Raw genomic sequence first — 16,676 nt, 5'->3', positions numbered from 1 at the left:
ATATGTTGACAAACAATAATTTAATGACAAATTAGTTATATGGACATAATTTTAACAAATTAATTTATGGAATAAGGTAAATGAAAAATTTTAACATTGAGGGCATATTTGAGAATTTTAAAAGATTAAAAATTAAATTAAAAAACTTGTAGGGGTGGGTGATCAAACTCACAAACTCTTGGATATATATGTCAATTATCACCGAATTATACTCGATTTGGCAGAATCGATTTATTTAAAATACAAGGAATGATCTATTTGAAACATAATAAAAAGTAATATCATTTTTCCTTTTGAAAATTAGCTAAGATAGCGAATTAAGAAATAAAAGTTTCAAGATTTTACTAATCAACGGTCAAATCTAATCCATTATTAGCTACGCTCATTAAATCATATCCGTTTATTCCAGGTCGACAACTTTCTACGCTAGACCCGGCCGCACCCAATGGAAACCTCCTCTTCCAGATCTCTGTATAAAATTTTTGAGTTTCCCTCCAATTTGAATTTTCCACTTCCACTGAAATTTTGGTTAGATCAATCTTTTGAAAGTCGGCGCCTCAATCTCCTTTCTCAACCTCGCTTCCATTTTTCGACTGCAAATTCACCGTTTTCAGATCTTCTTTCTCATCCCTAATCATCGTCCATACTCAATCCTCCGTTTCCTCCATAGCTTTGGTCTTTGGAATTCAAGAATTCCTGCATGTAGCCGCTCAACAGACTTCCGGAAGGACCTCAATCATTCCCCCTTCCATTTCCAATATTTTTATCTGGTGTAGAATTTAGAAGATACCTGCAAAATCAGATCGACGTTACCGTAATCGAAGGTGTGCCGCTCTCCCCACCGGTTGACGTATTCTTTCTTCCTTAGTTTTTGTTTTGTTATTGATTGTTCTGTGTTTTTGTCTCGTTTATCTGTTTGTATGCAACTGGGTTACTTGATATTGTTTGTGTATTTATGTAAAAAGATCGTATTATGTTTCAATTTTTAATTTGAATGGCTAGATGCAAAAGCTGTTTACATTTTTCTATTGTTGCAATTGTGCTGTGAATTTATTTACCCACTGATTGGTAAAATGAAATAGTTGGTTTTCTTAGCATTCCCACCGAGAAAATATGATTTTGTGATTTGGAGGAAGACCTACTGATCGGTTGAAAGATTTGAATATCTCTACACGATATATATTTAACTGTTTAGTTTTATATATTTGACTGTCTAGTTAAACATAATTTGGCTTTAGTTTTTTGATATCAGAGGAAATATTTTTTAGTTTCTCAATAATTTGACTGTTTTAACTGTCATTACTGTCCTGGCAGTTCCAGCAAAACGTTTAACTGTAGAAGTAGGTGGTGTGAGTTGAAAATATATCACGCTGGAATTTTGGGCATTTTCTTCTAGAGGCATTGAACATTGGAGCAACGTGTTGAATACCCTCAGAAATGACAAATTATTACGATATTGATGACATTTTGGCGGAGGAAGAGGTCAATATCTCCTCTTTTTACCTCATAAGGTCTTATAATCTTGCCATCCCAACATTTTGAGTCTTTTTTTTATCCTCTTGACAGCTTGTTTCTGTTGTGTTCCAAAAGGGAGTTAATGGAGTTGGAATTGATCCCAGTTCGGAAACAGATTCTGTGAGTTCAAGAAATCAATAGTAGATATGATATGGATGTTCAATTACAAACTCATGTTTCCTTATCTGGTGTAATTTCAGGTTGAATCTGGCTCCAAAGTAGAGCTACCCTTCTGGCTTGGGCAAGAGCTACATCTTAGACAAGTGGTGGCTATGGGCTTGCCTGCCTGTTTTAATCAAAGGTAATAACTATTACATTCAGGTTCTTGTACGGTCAATTATTCCCATAAACTTGTAGTGTTCTAGACTTTTTAGGAGTTTAAGAGGATGGGGATCTTATTTACTTCGCCCCCACTTACTCCATAAAAGCTGACCCACAGACAAATTGAATTGTGATTATTTTTCTCCTGAATACTTGATATTTTCATCTGCTAATTATTTTACAAGCAGAAACTTCTGAACTAGAATTCCAAGATTACAGGAACTAGTAAGATTCCATGATGTCATTTTAAGTTAGTGGTATTAATATTTTTTATTTAAGAACTACGCTTTTGGCTTGCTCTTGACTTGCGTCGCGACAAGTGATGGTTATGGAAACCTTCCACTTTCATCGGTCAAAAGTAAGGGCTATTACTCTTGGTTAGTGTGTATGATCTGTTATGGCCATAACATAAAATTATAGTAATCTGAACGACTGAACCTTTTGAGGTGTAGTTAAATAGAATATCATTTAGAATGCTCCCACTTGCTCCGTAGAAGCTGACCCACAAAGAAAATGAACTTTACTCAATTTTCTTTTACTTTGGTGATTGTTTGATGCATGGTTGCCGAGGCTCAATCTTTCCACCTGCTAGTTATTTTATTACCAGCAAAAGCTTCCTGCAGTAAAATTTCATGAGTAAAGGAATTAGTGAGACTTTGATGATGATGTTTTTAGTTTACTAGTGCACATTTTCTATTACCAGAACACGACTGGAAATTCAAGCTGATGCTGCATTTGTTGATCTACGATCTAGATGTCCATACTTCTATGAATTTGGATGCAAGATTGCCCCACTGTGAGTATCTTGAGGCCCAACTCTTTTATGTGGTGAAAACTATATATTGCTGCTTTGTCCATTACTTAAATTGGAGTTATATTTATGTTCACCTGAAAGTGAAAACTGTCTATAAGTGCGCTTTCATTTGAAAGACATTCCCCCCTTGTACTCGAATCAACGTAAATTGTTTTCGCCTCTGACAAAAGTACCATTCTGAAGGCATGACATTCAACAGTTCCTTTTTATAGCAGAATAGTTGGGATATCTAGCCATAGAACTACTTTTCTATTGCCGTCTAGAGAACATATGAAATTATCAATTTAAGCTTGTATATTAACTTACTAAGGACATCCTACTAAGTACTAAGGATCTTGTATTTAGGCTTGAACTCTTGGCAGTGTTCTATAATAATCAAGCAAGTGTATTGTTATCTTAAATTTTGTATCTCAATGCATAATAATCTCATTTTAATTCCATTGTAGAAGTAAACAGATAAATATGCCTACAGATTTTAAACTAACTAGATTACCCCTACCATATATGATCTTGTAAAAAGTTCTCGTCGCCTCGATCATGTGCACGTAGGATGTCCAATTTGTTGGAGTTTGCTCTAGCAAAGCGTTGGTGGTTGTAATATTTGTTAAGCGTACTTAAATGGACGAGAATGCAACAGGTCAAATGCTATTTCTGATTCTTCTTACTCATGTTACAAGAGGTGGAAGATAATGGTTATTCTGGCTTCTCATTACAAACTCAATTTACAGGGTTGGTGATAGAACAATCGGTTCTTGGCTTTTGTCCACGTTCAAAATTAGGTACAAGGAAGTACTTACCAAGGCTCACTCCGCAATATTTGCTGCAAGTTCCAAATACTTAGCACTTCTATCAAAAGAAGAAACTGAAAGTAAAATTCTTGTTCCATCTCTGTATGTCTCTTATTTTCGTATTTCGTGCTTTCTCTTGAAGCTTACATCAACATAATCATTGCTTGCAGTGTATGAGGCAGCTCAATCCTCAATGACAGCCTTTAAGAAATGGAGGATGGGTGGACCCAGATTTCAGAAAGCATCCTTTCTTGGGAGGAAGAGGAAGTCATCTGAATAGGGACTATTCCTAACTTAAATGTATTCTATTTTGACTATTAGTTGCATAATCATAGAAATTAGTGTAGAAGTTTGCATGCCCCTTCCTGGAAAGTAGGTAATTTATTCATAATTCTTTTAATAATCCATGATTGCCATCTTAACGTTTCATCTACATTCTTTTTAGTCATTTCTTTTTCTCATTTATATTTAGGATTTAATATCCTACGAGTTATCTAGACAATCAAATATAGTAGTGTCAGGCAGTTGTAGGAGATTAGTCTAGGCGTGTGCAAGTTGACTCGAACACTCACGGATATAAAAAAAAAAAAAAAATTGTTTTGATGTAATGTTTAGTGATTTAAGAAAATCTTGTTCGATGAGTTTAAAATCTAACAAAAAGGTGGAAGAATTCAATTCATCTGCTGTGAATGCAAGAGTACCTTTCTTCATGGATAAAATGGGAAAATGTTTTAGAATTAATATTATAAATTCTAAGAGTAAGATAGTTCAAGAACCAATTTGAATTTTATTTTTGTTGTAGTTTGATAATATGTAAGAAAATTCAACTTGATTTTAGGAGATTATAGTTCAAAAAGTTGAAATTGTTTCTTGAAGGAATAGTTTTTAACATGTTAATTTTCAATTTAAAAAAATGTTATAAAATTATTTCTTCCAAGAATAATTTCAAAAACAAGTTTTAAATCTCAAGTGTTGTTTCAAATAACTTCATAGAAATACAATACTCATAGCAATTATTTTGAGAAAGTCTAAAATTTAAGTAATATTTACCAATAGTTTGAGTCATGGTCGAATATGTTATAATTTTGAATATAGGGTTCCAGAAAATGTGCAGGCTTGGGGATTATAATAAAAGTGTTGGGGAATATTTTTTTTCGAGTCAAACGTTAACATTGTGGTTATCACTATGTTCTGAGAGCAAAACTTTTTGCTAAAAAAAAAAAGAAAAAAAAAAACTAAGTTTTATAAACTCTCAATATATTCTTGTTGCATATAGTTTTTAAAAAAATTAGGCTTAATATATCTATATTTATAATATATATAAAAGTTTATGTCTCTCTCCCGTTCATCTTACATGCCTCTCCATCCCTCCCCCTAATCTCTTTGTCACCCATACAGTATTTCTAACTTTTTGTCTTTCCCTTTTTTTTCTTAGTTTAATAACTAGAACTTTAAAGTTTACCATTTAAAAATAGTACGTTTTTTTATAATATTATCCCAAAATTTTTATATAATTTCTCATTCATCGTTTTTTTTTGTATATAGAAAAACGCTAACACGGTTGTTAAAATTTTTTTATCTATAATAAATATTAAGTTAATTTCACAACCTACCTAAATAATATTAAATATTTTAGTTAATAAATATGAAAACTCATGACTTAGTCTCTTTTTCACATTTTCACATCTAAAATACATGATAGATTAAAACTATAAAATATTATGTAATATCCCACCTTATAATTTATTTAGATGGAAAAAATGAACTTATAAGATGTGAACGTGCTAAAATACTAATATATACAAAAGTAGAACATAACATCCTACCTCGCCTCCACCACTCATCACCTACGAAATAAAAGGAAGAAAAAAAGGCCTCTTTTTTTTTAATGATTTATTTTTATAAAGAAAGACCGAATATTGGTGACTTAATATTAAATTGGCGGGAGTTGACGAAACAACAAAGAATGTGAACGCAGGGGCGGTGCTAAACGGCGCCACTCTTCAATCGTTTTGAATCTTTGATTAATTAATTAATTAATTACAACTAAAAGACAAATTATTTTAATTAATTTATAAATTTTGTTTCTAAAAGTCGACGCGGCCGAGCGATGCAGCATTAAACTCTCCGGGAAATTGGCTCCAATGGCCAATGGCCAATGCCATTGTTTCCCCTCTCCCCGCTCCCTCCTTCTCTCTCTGAACTCGAGAAATTCGACGTCTGGGATCAGGTTTTCGTTTCTTCCATTTCTCTCCTCCCAGTTTTTTCATAGCTGTTGCAGGAAAACCACCGGAGAAAACGACGAAATGAAGGGGGGACACAACAGCTACAAGGTCCTCTGTTTCAGTAGGAAGTTCAAGATCACTGAGGCCCAACCGCCGCCCGACGTCAGAGATGCCTTCGCTACGTTTTCCGGTGGCGGGGACTACATGACCGCCGATCAACTGCTCCGTTTTCTGGTGGATCAACAAGGAGAGGAGGAAGTTACCCTATCTCAGGCCGAGCAGATTATCGAGCAGGTCTTGCAGAAGCGACGGAGCTCTGACAACAACCCCTCCCAACCCTCCGATCAGGGTTTCACCCTTGATGATTTCTTCCACTATCTCTTCATGGATAGTTTCAATGGTCCCATTAAATCTAAGGTTCGCTCGCTTTCCCTTTCCCATTTTGAACCCTTTTCGATTTGTTTCTTTGTTTAGCTGCAGATGTAGCCTTTCGTTTTGGATAGTGCCTTAAAGGGGAAAGAAGATGGGCATTATTTATAATTTTTTATAATAGTTTAAATTACAATGTGCGTCTATTTAATTCCTATGATTTAAACAGTTTCTATCATCTTTGAATCTTTGAAGTTTCAATTTTGTGTATGATGATTCTTTGTTATCAACTCTGTTCGTTAATATTTTCGCGGGTTTGAATGTATTATTTAAGGATTATTAAAGCGGGAACAATTGTTCTCTATTTCTCTGTGCCATTACAGCTATCAAACCTGAACTTAAAACTAATTAATGTTATTTGTAGGTTATAAGGCTAAGGCAGTGGATTCTATAACTATGATTGAATTTGTGAAAGAACTTTATCATGTCAAGTTACTCAGAGAGAAACCAAACTCATAGCTGCAGTCTGACAATTAATTGAAGATGATTAGATTGTTAAACCATTAGATGCTTGTTGCGGTAATCCGAATCCAATGGAATATCATTTGCTTATAATCAATAATGCTTTTGATAACTGTACTTTTTACAGGTACATCATGATATGAATGCTCCATTGTCACATTATTTCATATATACAGGGCACAACTCTTACCTTACTGGGAATCAACTTAGTAGTGATTGTAGTGATGCTCCCATAATAAAGGCTTTGAAGAGAGGGCTGCGGGTAGTTGAGCTCGATTTATGGCCAAATTCAGCTAAAGATGACGTTCATGTTCTTCATGGAAGGTACTAGCTGATCGTTCAATATCTTCATGTCATCAAATGAAAATATAAACTGATGTTAAACTTTAAAAGAGGAAATCACTGTACAGAACCATTCTGTGGATGACTGTAGGACTTTAACCAGCCCTGTGACTCTCTTGAAGTGTTTGAAGTCTATAAACAAGCATGCTTTTGAGACATCTCCATATCCTGTCATTATTACTCTTGAAGATCATCTTACTCCTGGTCTTCAAGCTAAAGTTGCGGAGGTTAAAGATTATTTTCCTACTCGACATAATTTCTCTCTATAAATATTCTGCTTGAATATGATTAATATGTTGTGTTTCCTTGCAGATGGTAACTGGAATATTTGGAGATACACTGTTCTACCCTCAGGAAGATAGCTTGTCAGAATTCCCTTCTCCAGAATCCCTGAAATATAGAATCATTATTTCAACAAAGCCACCAAAAGAGTACCTAGAATCTAAGAAGAAAAAAGACAAGGTTTTATGTGATGGAAAAGAGTCATCAGAAGAGGAAACATCAGGAAAGGAGACTCCAGACCTTATGACTGTTTTTGAAGTTGAGGAACTGGTGGGTGAAAAATGAAATTTTGGATTATCATTTCTTATTTTGATGCAGGGTGGAGCAAAGAAAGAAGGAGAGAGAGTTTTTCCTAATTTGAAAACTATGTATAAAATACTTAGGCTTTGTAGTTTTTCTCTATTTTGCCCCATTTCAAATTTTCAGAAATTAAAGATTCTATATATATATATATATATACAGAGTTAGCATTTAAAGTTTTTCCCCACTCTAAGAAATTATTTTTCTACCGGTGTTTTAAAGTATATACAACAGCTTGATTGGCTCTTTTAATTGGTGACAGAGTGAAAGTGACCCAGATGATGAAGAAACCAGTGCAGTGGAGAGCAAACCGTTACAGCAAGGTGCACCTGAATACAAACGTCTAATCACAATTCATGCTGGGAAACCAAAAGGTGGCTGCTTAAAGGATGCATTGAAGGTACATGGTGACAAAGTTAGGCGCCTTAGCTTGAGTGAGCAGGCACTTCAAAAGGCCGTAGCCTCTAATGGAACTGATGTTGTAAGGTAATTCTTCAACTTATAATGTGGAAGAGATTCGTTTCTTCATAGCAAACTTCGGTTTTGGCTGGTGATTGATTCTGATACTTGCTGTGATCTTTAGGTTCACACAGACGAATGTTTTGAGAGTTTACCCCAAAGGGACACGGGTCACGTCTTCAAATTTCAGGCCAAATATTGGGTGGATCCATGGAGCTCAGATGGTGGCTTTAAATATGCAGGTGCTTGTTGGAACCTTCATCACGTCCTCCACTTTTTTTACCCTCTTGCCCCTTTACATTCTTTTGCATGACAACTTAAAATATTATGCTGCATGAATAACGGTGGTGGTATGGTATCGTTTACTCGAAGGGGAGAACGGTCCTCTGAATGAGTGGGTAAAATGTTGAATTAAGCTATACAATTGCATACGAATAATGAAATAACGAGGCTATGCAATGCTATTGATGATTTTTTCTACATTACCATGTAATGGTGTTTTCAAATGTCTTACAATTCTATGTTTTCACAACAGAAATATAATAAATTTTTGCTTTCATTCACTATTTGGAGGGATCCAAATGAAGCACCTGGTTTTTTTTCTACAACAGGGCTATGGAAGATCATTGTGGCTGATGCATGGGATGTTTAGAGCCAACGGAGGGTGTGGTTACTTGAAAAAACCCGACTTCCTCTTGCAAAAAGGCCCACAAAATGAGGTCTTTGATCCCAAGAAAGCTTTACCAGTGAAGGAAACGTTAAAAGTAAGCCAATCGTGTTGGGTTATAAATTGTAATTAAATTTGGTTCTTTTGGAATCGGTGTTAACATTCATGTTATTCAAATACAGGTAACCGTATATTTGGGGGATGGATGGAGCTCTGACTTTAGCCAAACGCATTTTGACAACTACTCCCCACCAGACTTCTACACAAAGGTTAGTGGTGACCATTCAGTCCTCCTATCAGGAATACTTTTTCATCATCTTCTGCTGGATTTGATATTGCTAATTCTGGAATAGCATGGAATTTGGCTAAGGTTTATATGTGAATATAACTAGAAAAGCAGATGATGTCAAATATATCTCCATGAGAATTTATCAAGCCTGGGGTTTGTCAGACAAACCAATAAGCTTACTAAACTTGTACCCCAAACACAAGCTTCCTAAAACCTGGCTTAAGATACCGAACCTGCATCCCAAATGGGTCTTAATCTTAACTTAAAATTTTTGTTGTCTCCGAGGCATCCTTCTTAGTGGGGCGTGGGCCATTTGCATGATATAAAGAGTGGGGCGTAGCCTGTTTATTTAAAAATGAAAGAAAGAAGTTATAAACTAAAGCTATAAATATGGGATGAATGGCAGATTCGTATTGTTGGGGTGCCAGCTGATGCAGCGAAGAAGAAGACAAAGACTATTGAGAACAATTGGGTGCCTATTTGGAACGAAGAGTTCAAGTTCCCATTGACAGTTCCAGAGCTTGCTTTGATGCAGCTTGAAGTTCGAGATTTTGACAGGTCGGAGAAAGATGATTTTGGCGGGCAGACATGTTTGCCCATCACAGAGCTCAAGCCTGGGATTCGGGCGGTCCCTCTCTACGACAAGAAGGGAGAGAAATTAAAGTCCGTAAGGCTTCTCATGCGCTTCGAGTTTGTATAAAATAATTCCATTTTCTCCACTGGTTTCTGGAAATTTTCATTAAGCCACTTGGAAGCAACCCACTTCTCTGAACACTGATCCAGATTCTTGCATGTCAAATTCATAAATTTGAGAGTTTGTTGTATTTTCGTGGAATTAACGAAATTAAATTACCAGTATTTAAGCTTTGTTTGTCATTTTTAGTACAACAAAGGGAGGCTCCCTTTCCAGAGTAGATGTTTTAACTGTTGATTTTTTACAAAAATATCATTGTGTTAAAAATTCAGGCCAGATGACAAACAGAATGAGGCTTGAACCTCCTCCTTCGGGTAGATATTTTAACTGTTTGAATAGTTGCAAAAATATCATGTTCTTGAAAATTAATGGTGTGTCAATAATGATGACATATGATTCATTACCGTTTTCCTTCATCATATACCTGAACTCACACCTTTTTAATTAGATGGAAGTGTCTTTGACTAATTGAGTTATACTTTTAATAGATATATTTTAGAATCCAATATAGAAAGGAAAAAAAATCATTTTAGTTTCTACTATTATTCTGGCACATAATATTCATTCATCTATTATTGACCTCAATCAATATTAGCTCCAATAAATGCCCACGTTACACATAATATCTAAAGTTATGTTATCTATATATTAAAAAAATAATAGTAGAATAACCGTAATAATAAAAATAGTATTTTTTAAGTCAATGGATAAAATTAAACTGAATATAACTCAAGTATTTTTTTTAGTAGGGAGATTTGAACCACGATCTCTTAGTCAGAGATATGTGTCAATCATCGGTAAACTAGTTTATTGGTGATTGGTTTAGGCAATAAATTAAAAAGTTTATAATTGAAATAGACATTTAAACTTAAATGACTCCCTCGATGGTAATATTTATTTGATCTAAATTCCATTTTTGCGTCTCAAAGTTAATTGAATATGGAGAAAGGTAGAGAGAAACAAAGGCCAGGCCCATGAATATCAGAAAATGAATAAAGAAAGTCCAGAGTTGATTGATTTGATTGTGGTTTCGGCCTGCAACTTCTTCTTCCCCTCGCCTGAACTTGAAGGATGATCACGACCCACCACCATGGACGGACCATTTCAGACTCCGATTCCAATTCCGATGATGACAACGCCGGATCTGAACCCCTCCGTCATCTTGATCTCTCCGATTCCATTTTCAAAGCCTATTTCGAGTTCACCGGCCGATCTACCACCACCGCCGACCTTTCTAAGATCCAATCCTTCCTCACCTCCTCCTCCTCCGGCGCCTTGTCCTGCTTGATATGCCTCGAGCGCATCAGGCTCTCCGACCCCACTTGGTCCTGTTCTTCACTCTGTTTTGCCGTCTTCCATCTTTTCTGCATTCAGAGTTGGGCTCGTCAGGCTTCGGACTTGGCCGCCGCCCGGGCTGCCACGCGCGCTCTCGTCTCCCCTGATAACCCTGACGAGCACTCTGGGTGGAACTGTCCCAAATGCAGAGGTGAGTATTCCAAATCTTCGATCCCTAAGAGGTACTTCTGTTTTTGTGGGAAATTGGAAAACCCGCCAAGCGATGATCCATGGATTTTACCCCATTCCTGCGGTGAGGTATGCGGAAGGCCATTGAAACACAATTGTGGTCACCATTGCCTGCTCCTGTGCCACCCCGGTCCCTGCCCCTCATGCCCAAAGATAGTACAGGCGAGTTGCTATTGTGGGTCAGTTCAGGACGCGCGACGGTGTGGGTTTAAGAATTTTTCTTGTAACAATGTTTGCTCGAAAGCGTTGGATTGTGGGAGGCACAAGTGCGTGGAAATTTGCCACGACGGTTCTTGTCCCCCGTGTCGCATTCAAGGTGTATTTAAATGTCAATGTGGGAAGACCATGGAGAAGAGGGAATGCTGGGATCGGAATTTTCGTTGTGATAATGAATGCAATAAGTTGCTGGGATGTGGGAAACATTCTTGCAATGAAGGGTGTCACTCTGGAGAGTGTGGGCAGTGTCCGTTTAAGGGGAGAAGAACTTGCCCTTGTGGGAAGAAAGCACATGAAGGAATGCCTTGTGATGTTGCTGTTCCATTGTGTGGGGCCACTTGTGATAAGATGCTTGCTTGTGGCTTCCATAGGTGTCCAGAGCGATGTCACCGCGGCCCATGTATTGGAACTTGCAGAATTGTTGTCTTCAAGTCCTGCAGGTGTGGAAGCTTGAGGAAAGAGGTATTTTTTTTAAAAAAAATATATCTCTGTTTAGTGTTTACTTTTAATGCTGTGGTAATTGGAATGAAAAATTAAAAGAAGTTCAATCATCAGTGAGTTTTGAGATTTTAGAATGTTGTTACTAAGTCTAGAGTAGATTCCTTGCTATCAAGATTTGGCATGTGAGAGGAAATGCCAGAGAATGCGAGACTGTGGACGCCATGCTTGTAGACGCCGCTGCTGTGATGGTGACTGCCCGCCCTGCTCAGAGGTTTCTATTGCTGTCCTTGGATTTTATATTCAGTTCTTCATTCTCTGGAAGATTATTAACTTTTTAAAAAATTTAGATCTGTGGCAGGAGGCTGCGATGTAAGAACCACAAATGTCCCTCCCCATGTCATAGGTACGTTTAAAGTACTAATGTTGTAATGATTTCTGGAACTTCATTCTGATGTTTTATTCCCTTTTTTTTGTCTGAAAGAGTTATGCCCTGTTCATAGGATAACCGACTCTTAGAAATAATTTAGAGATTTATTGTTAAGCTATTTTTGAACGATTCTCCTGCGGCATATTAATCAGATAGAACTATATTTTACTGATCTCAATGAAAATAATCAATTTGTTGGTACTGCAGAGGTCCTTGCGCTCCTTGTCCAGTGATGGTAACAATATCGTGTGCATGTGGCGAGACACACTTTGAGGTGAAACGTTTGTACTTTAATTTTCATACCAAGTGATTTTTGCCTTATGGTATCCTGTTTCATTTTATGTTATGTTATTATCTGCTTGGGCTAATTTCTGTTATATGAAACTTGGAGCTGAAGAAATGAAATTAAAATTTGTTCATAATTTTTCTTTTTCAAATTTCTCTTGAATGAATAAGTGAGACATGTTGTACTTCCGTAAGTTGCAGCCAAAGGATTGTGTATTTATCGCTTGGACTGAAAACATCATCGTGGTCTGGTTTCTCTTGGTTATAGGGTCCGCTAAGGCTTAAGCTCTAGACTTTGGCAAGTAGCGTGGGTCCTATAGTTTTGTGTGCTTGATTTTATATTAACTGTAACATGATAATTAACTTTGATATTATCAGGCTTTACAAAAGATATTTTCGAGAGCTGTACTGTCATATATTTTTTTTAGATCTGTTGCCAATATTTGTGCTTGTAATATTTGTAATCTGAATGGTTCATCCGTATTGCTAATTATATTAGGTTCCTTGCGGCACTGAGATGGATCAAAAGCCTCCAAAATGTCCTAAACGGTGTCTTGTTTCACCTCTATGCAGTCATAGATTAAGTCTAAAGGTAATTTTGTGCTATGAGTTGGTTTCTTGTGATTTATATATATTATTCTGTTGAAATATTATGTGAATATAAATATGTCACAATCCTTCTTCGGAGGATACTTGTATTCCTAATGCTCAAAATAGTTTCTTCCTCTTCTTAAAAATTTACTTGACTTCCATGATTTGGAGCCTGAAACGCATTGCATGGTTGAAGATCTGGTTCCCATTCAAATCCACATGGATGTAATTTTCATTTTTCCTTTGAAAATGACAACTTCTAAAAAAGCATGAATCATCAATTATCGTTTGTATGGTGGCATGGGGTAGGCTATCACAGTCACGCTACACAGTTGATCACACTCATATTCAAAGAGAACTTTTTCTTGACAATTTAAATGTCTGTATTCAGCCACACAAATGCCACTATGGAGCATGTCCCCCATGTCGCAGGATTTGTGAAGAAGAATATCCATGTGGTCATAAATGCCAATTAAGGTTAGTAACCTTTTGATAATTGAATCTTTTCTTAAGACAATGATGGGATTTAAATCTGTTGGAGTATTTCTCTTCTTTTAACTCTTTTGACCTTTTTATCTCCTTTCCTTTATTTAGATGCCATGGTCCTAAGCCTCCTCCAAAACCAGAATATACATTGAAACCAAAGAAAAAGAAGGCATTTCATCCAGAGGAACCCACTCCTGGTTCTCTATGTCCTCCGTGCCCAGAGTTAGTGTGGAGGCCGTGCATTGGTCAACACATCGGTGCTGAGAGAATGGTTAGTTGTAGGTTTCAAGCAGTCCTTGGATTTAAACTTGAAGTATTTCTTGCAAGTTCCCTTTGAGCTGACTTTGGTCATCCAAGGCTTGTTTATCGTCAATATTTGTTCACTTTTTTTTTTTTGTTAAACCTCAGATGGTCTGCTCAAATAGGACACTATTTTCTTGTGATAATTTGTGTGGAAATCCTCTCCCCTGTACCAATCATTATTGTACCAAAATTTGTCACGCGCTCAAGAGCCAACAACATCCATCATCATCCCTACGAGACTTGAGCGAGCCTTGCGAAAAGTGTAATCTTCCTTGTGAAAAGGTTAACATGTTCACCTTTTAACTATTGTGCGATTTTCTGTTCTGCCCTTTTTTCATCTTTGACGTGAACTCAATTCCACTGTAGTTTCTTTTCCGCAGCAGAAAATTTTATGTAACTTTACTCTTCAGCCTGAGAATAATTAGTTTTCTTAAATCTCCGCAATTTATGTTGTCCAGGAGAGGAAGCCAAAATGTGCACATCCATGTCCCTTAAAGTGCCATCCTGGAGATTGTCCCCCTTGCAAAGTGCTTCTGAAACGTTCATGTCACTGCAGTTCAATGGTCCATGTTTTTGAGTGTATGTATTACATTAGTTTGTCCCAGGAGAAGCAAATGGCTGTACGGTCATGCGGTGGACCTTGCCACAGGTAATCAAATATAAATTATTTCTTGTTAGGGATAGTTTTTCTATCAAAAAACAAAGCTTAAACAACATTGGAGGTGCTTGTTGTTGCAGAAAGTTGCCCTACTGCACGCATCTATGCCCAGAAACTTGTCATCCTGGGGAATGCCCAGCACCGGATAACTGTTCAAAGAAGGTACCTACATGTTTATCTTCCATATTTAGTTAAACGCTGATGACGTGGATATGAATATCTTATGATTGTGGATGCACAATGTCATCTACAAACATTTATCCAAATTGCATTTCAAATCTTTTGAAGGTTACTGTTCGTTGCGGATGCCAAACCTTGAAAAAAGAGTGGCTATGTAAGGATGTGCAAGCAGCCTATCGCAAAGCCACTCGTGACCCGAAAGACATACCGAAAACCCAATATGGGTATGGGCTTTTACCTTGTGGTTCTGACTGCAAAAGTAAAGTACAGGCTGTTGAGTCGGAATTATCTCATCGGAAACCTGAAGTCGTTGGGGTAATGTCTTTCGTACTATACTACAAAAATTTGTCTTTTGTATACTATGCTTAATTAAATTTTCAGTTTCCTCTAAAAAAAGTAACATGGAGAAGAAACCGCAGAGTTAACCGTTGAAATAGAAGCTCAATGGTTTTAGACTATATAACGTTGAGTATGAAGGAAATGGAATGGCCTATTACTAATTTTAAATTCATCATGTTCAATTTCTTGGGATAAAGGCGAAGGAGCTGGACACGAAAAAGCAAGTACCAAAGCGAAAAAGAAGGCGTGACTCGGTGCAAGAAGTTGAGCAGATCTCAAGATTACAGGTACTTTCACTTTGGGGTTATTCTGTAAAATATGAGGAACATCCTTGATTCATTTTCTTACTCGGTTCAACTAAAATCCTTGTTAACAGAAATTCTTTGCCGCATTGAAGTATATTCTTCTATTAGTCGTTCTCTTGATCGCCGTCGTCTCGATATCATCATATGGTTACAAGGGCTTGTTATGGCTCAACGACTGGATGAATGAAGCTGAAAAGCAGAGACAGAGGAGGTACCCTCGAATCTAATGTCTCAACTCAATGTTCTTCTTAACTTAGAAGTCTTTCATGAAAATTTATACTCGCTTTGTTTATATCCCGAACTTACATTTTTGAGTTTGTACAAAAGAGGATATTAGCATGATTTCTTCCTCTGTTTTAAACATTCTTTAGCTTTTCTTTGTGGAAAAGCTTGTAGTAGAGCTCTGTAATGAATTGTTTTATGGATAATAATGTAATTTCTGCCCTTTATAATCACATCTCTCCTTTTTAAATACATTTTTTGGTGTTTTATTTTAGAATAAAAAGTAAAAGAATATTGTAAATTAAATATCTAGACCATTTACCAGACTTTGTTCGACTTTGAGTGCATTTTTCTGAATAGTAACTTTCTTTTTGTTAAAAAAAAGAATATTGACATAAATAACATTTAAATAAACGATGAAGACTGATTCCAATTCAAAATTTAATTGCTTTATTAGAAGTGATTTCAGGTTAAAGAATGAATTGCTTTAATTTTCATTCATTTGAGCATCATTTTGAGCGTCCAAATTCATTTCAATATGTAAAGTGACAAATTATATTTGAACTGAGTTTCTATAACTTTCTAGCATGTATAAAGAGAATTTTACCTGGGCAAATCTATGACTATTGAAAAACTTAAAATGATAATTGTTTAACTAAAAATTGGCTAAAACATGAATGTCTCTCCGAACACTCGAAGAAGATCATGTGAAACAAGGAGTTAACAGTCCGAAGGTTTTGTCAGTATGTGATTCAAGAGAATAAAAGCTCTCGAATCAAAATTTGCGTACCTCCTTTCACCTTCTAGGTATTTATTTGAAAGAAAAGATGACCATTAGAATCGTGTGACCATCTTTATAGTTACTTTCAAGATTTTAGGTGAGAGATACGCTAAGATATAGGAGATGCAGTTAAGTGGTTTCTATTCAGTTCAAAGCATTAATGAAATTACTATACCCACCATATTAATGACCTCAAATTTAGAAGAAAACAATGAATTCCATTTTTTAATTTATATTTCCCTAAATTCATCTTTGAAAAACCAGAGGTGTGGTTGCGAGTGGTGAGCTGTTACTAGTCTGAAAAAAAAAGATCCAATAATAGAAGAAGCCA

At 36.2% G+C, this 16,676-nt stretch overlaps 3 protein-coding genes across 4 annotated transcripts; all 3 read left to right on the top strand.

Annotated features, from left to right (window-relative positions):
* Window positions 1–499: 499 nt before the first annotated feature.
* LOC111006426 (DNA replication complex GINS protein PSF3) lies at window positions 500–3,867 on the top strand. Its single transcript, XM_022278370.2, has 7 exons — window positions 500–824; window positions 1,315–1,482; window positions 1,567–1,635; window positions 1,716–1,816; window positions 2,540–2,632; window positions 3,379–3,518; window positions 3,609–3,867. The coding sequence occupies exons 2-7, from the start codon at window positions 1,438–1,440 to the stop codon at window positions 3,716–3,718; spliced, it is 558 nt and encodes a 185-aa protein (XP_022134062.1). The 5' UTR covers window positions 500–824; window positions 1,315–1,437; the 3' UTR covers window positions 3,719–3,867.
* A 1,669-nt stretch (window positions 3,868–5,536) lies between these two features.
* LOC111006425 (Phosphoinositide-specific phospholipase C family protein) lies at window positions 5,537–9,769 on the top strand. Its single transcript, XM_022278367.2, has 9 exons — window positions 5,537–6,080; window positions 6,682–6,878; window positions 6,988–7,123; window positions 7,209–7,448; window positions 7,741–7,964; window positions 8,062–8,179; window positions 8,549–8,701; window positions 8,787–8,873; window positions 9,300–9,769. Exons 1-9 carry the CDS (start codon window positions 5,583–5,585, stop codon window positions 9,591–9,593), a joined length of 1,947 nt encoding a protein of 648 aa, XP_022134059.1. The 5' UTR covers window positions 5,537–5,582; the 3' UTR covers window positions 9,594–9,769.
* Window positions 9,770–10,524: 755 nt separating this feature from the next.
* On the top strand, window positions 10,525–15,816 carry NFXL2 (NF-X1-type zinc finger protein NFXL2). 2 transcript variants are annotated; one of them, XM_088123472.1, is made up of 13 exons: window positions 10,525–11,789; window positions 11,942–12,039; window positions 12,127–12,171; window positions 12,403–12,469; window positions 12,980–13,072; window positions 13,463–13,548; window positions 13,666–13,828; window positions 13,966–14,142; window positions 14,319–14,509; window positions 14,599–14,680; window positions 14,807–15,013; window positions 15,235–15,324; window positions 15,414–15,816. In XM_088123472.1, the coding sequence occupies exons 1-13, from the start codon at window positions 10,659–10,661 to the stop codon at window positions 15,567–15,569; spliced, it is 2,586 nt and encodes an 861-aa protein (XP_087979598.1). In that variant the 5' UTR covers window positions 10,525–10,658; the 3' UTR covers window positions 15,570–15,816. The 2 variants fall into 2 exon arrangements, with proteins under 2 accessions (XP_087979598.1, XP_022134192.1); XM_022278500.2 differs by having other exon boundaries at window positions 10,526–11,789; window positions 11,926–12,039; window positions 12,116–12,171.
* Window positions 15,817–16,676: the final 860 nt, after the last annotated feature.

The sequence above is a fragment of the Momordica charantia genome, assembly GCF_013281855.1.
Source record: "Momordica charantia cultivar OHB3-1 chromosome 4 unlocalized genomic scaffold, Mcharantia_2.0 BLBB01000004.1, whole genome shotgun sequence".
Classification (NCBI taxonomy): Eukaryota; Viridiplantae; Streptophyta; class Magnoliopsida; order Cucurbitales; family Cucurbitaceae; genus Momordica; species Momordica charantia.
Note: the sequence above shows the minus strand (reverse complement) of the source record. Positions and strands in the feature narration are given on the sequence as shown.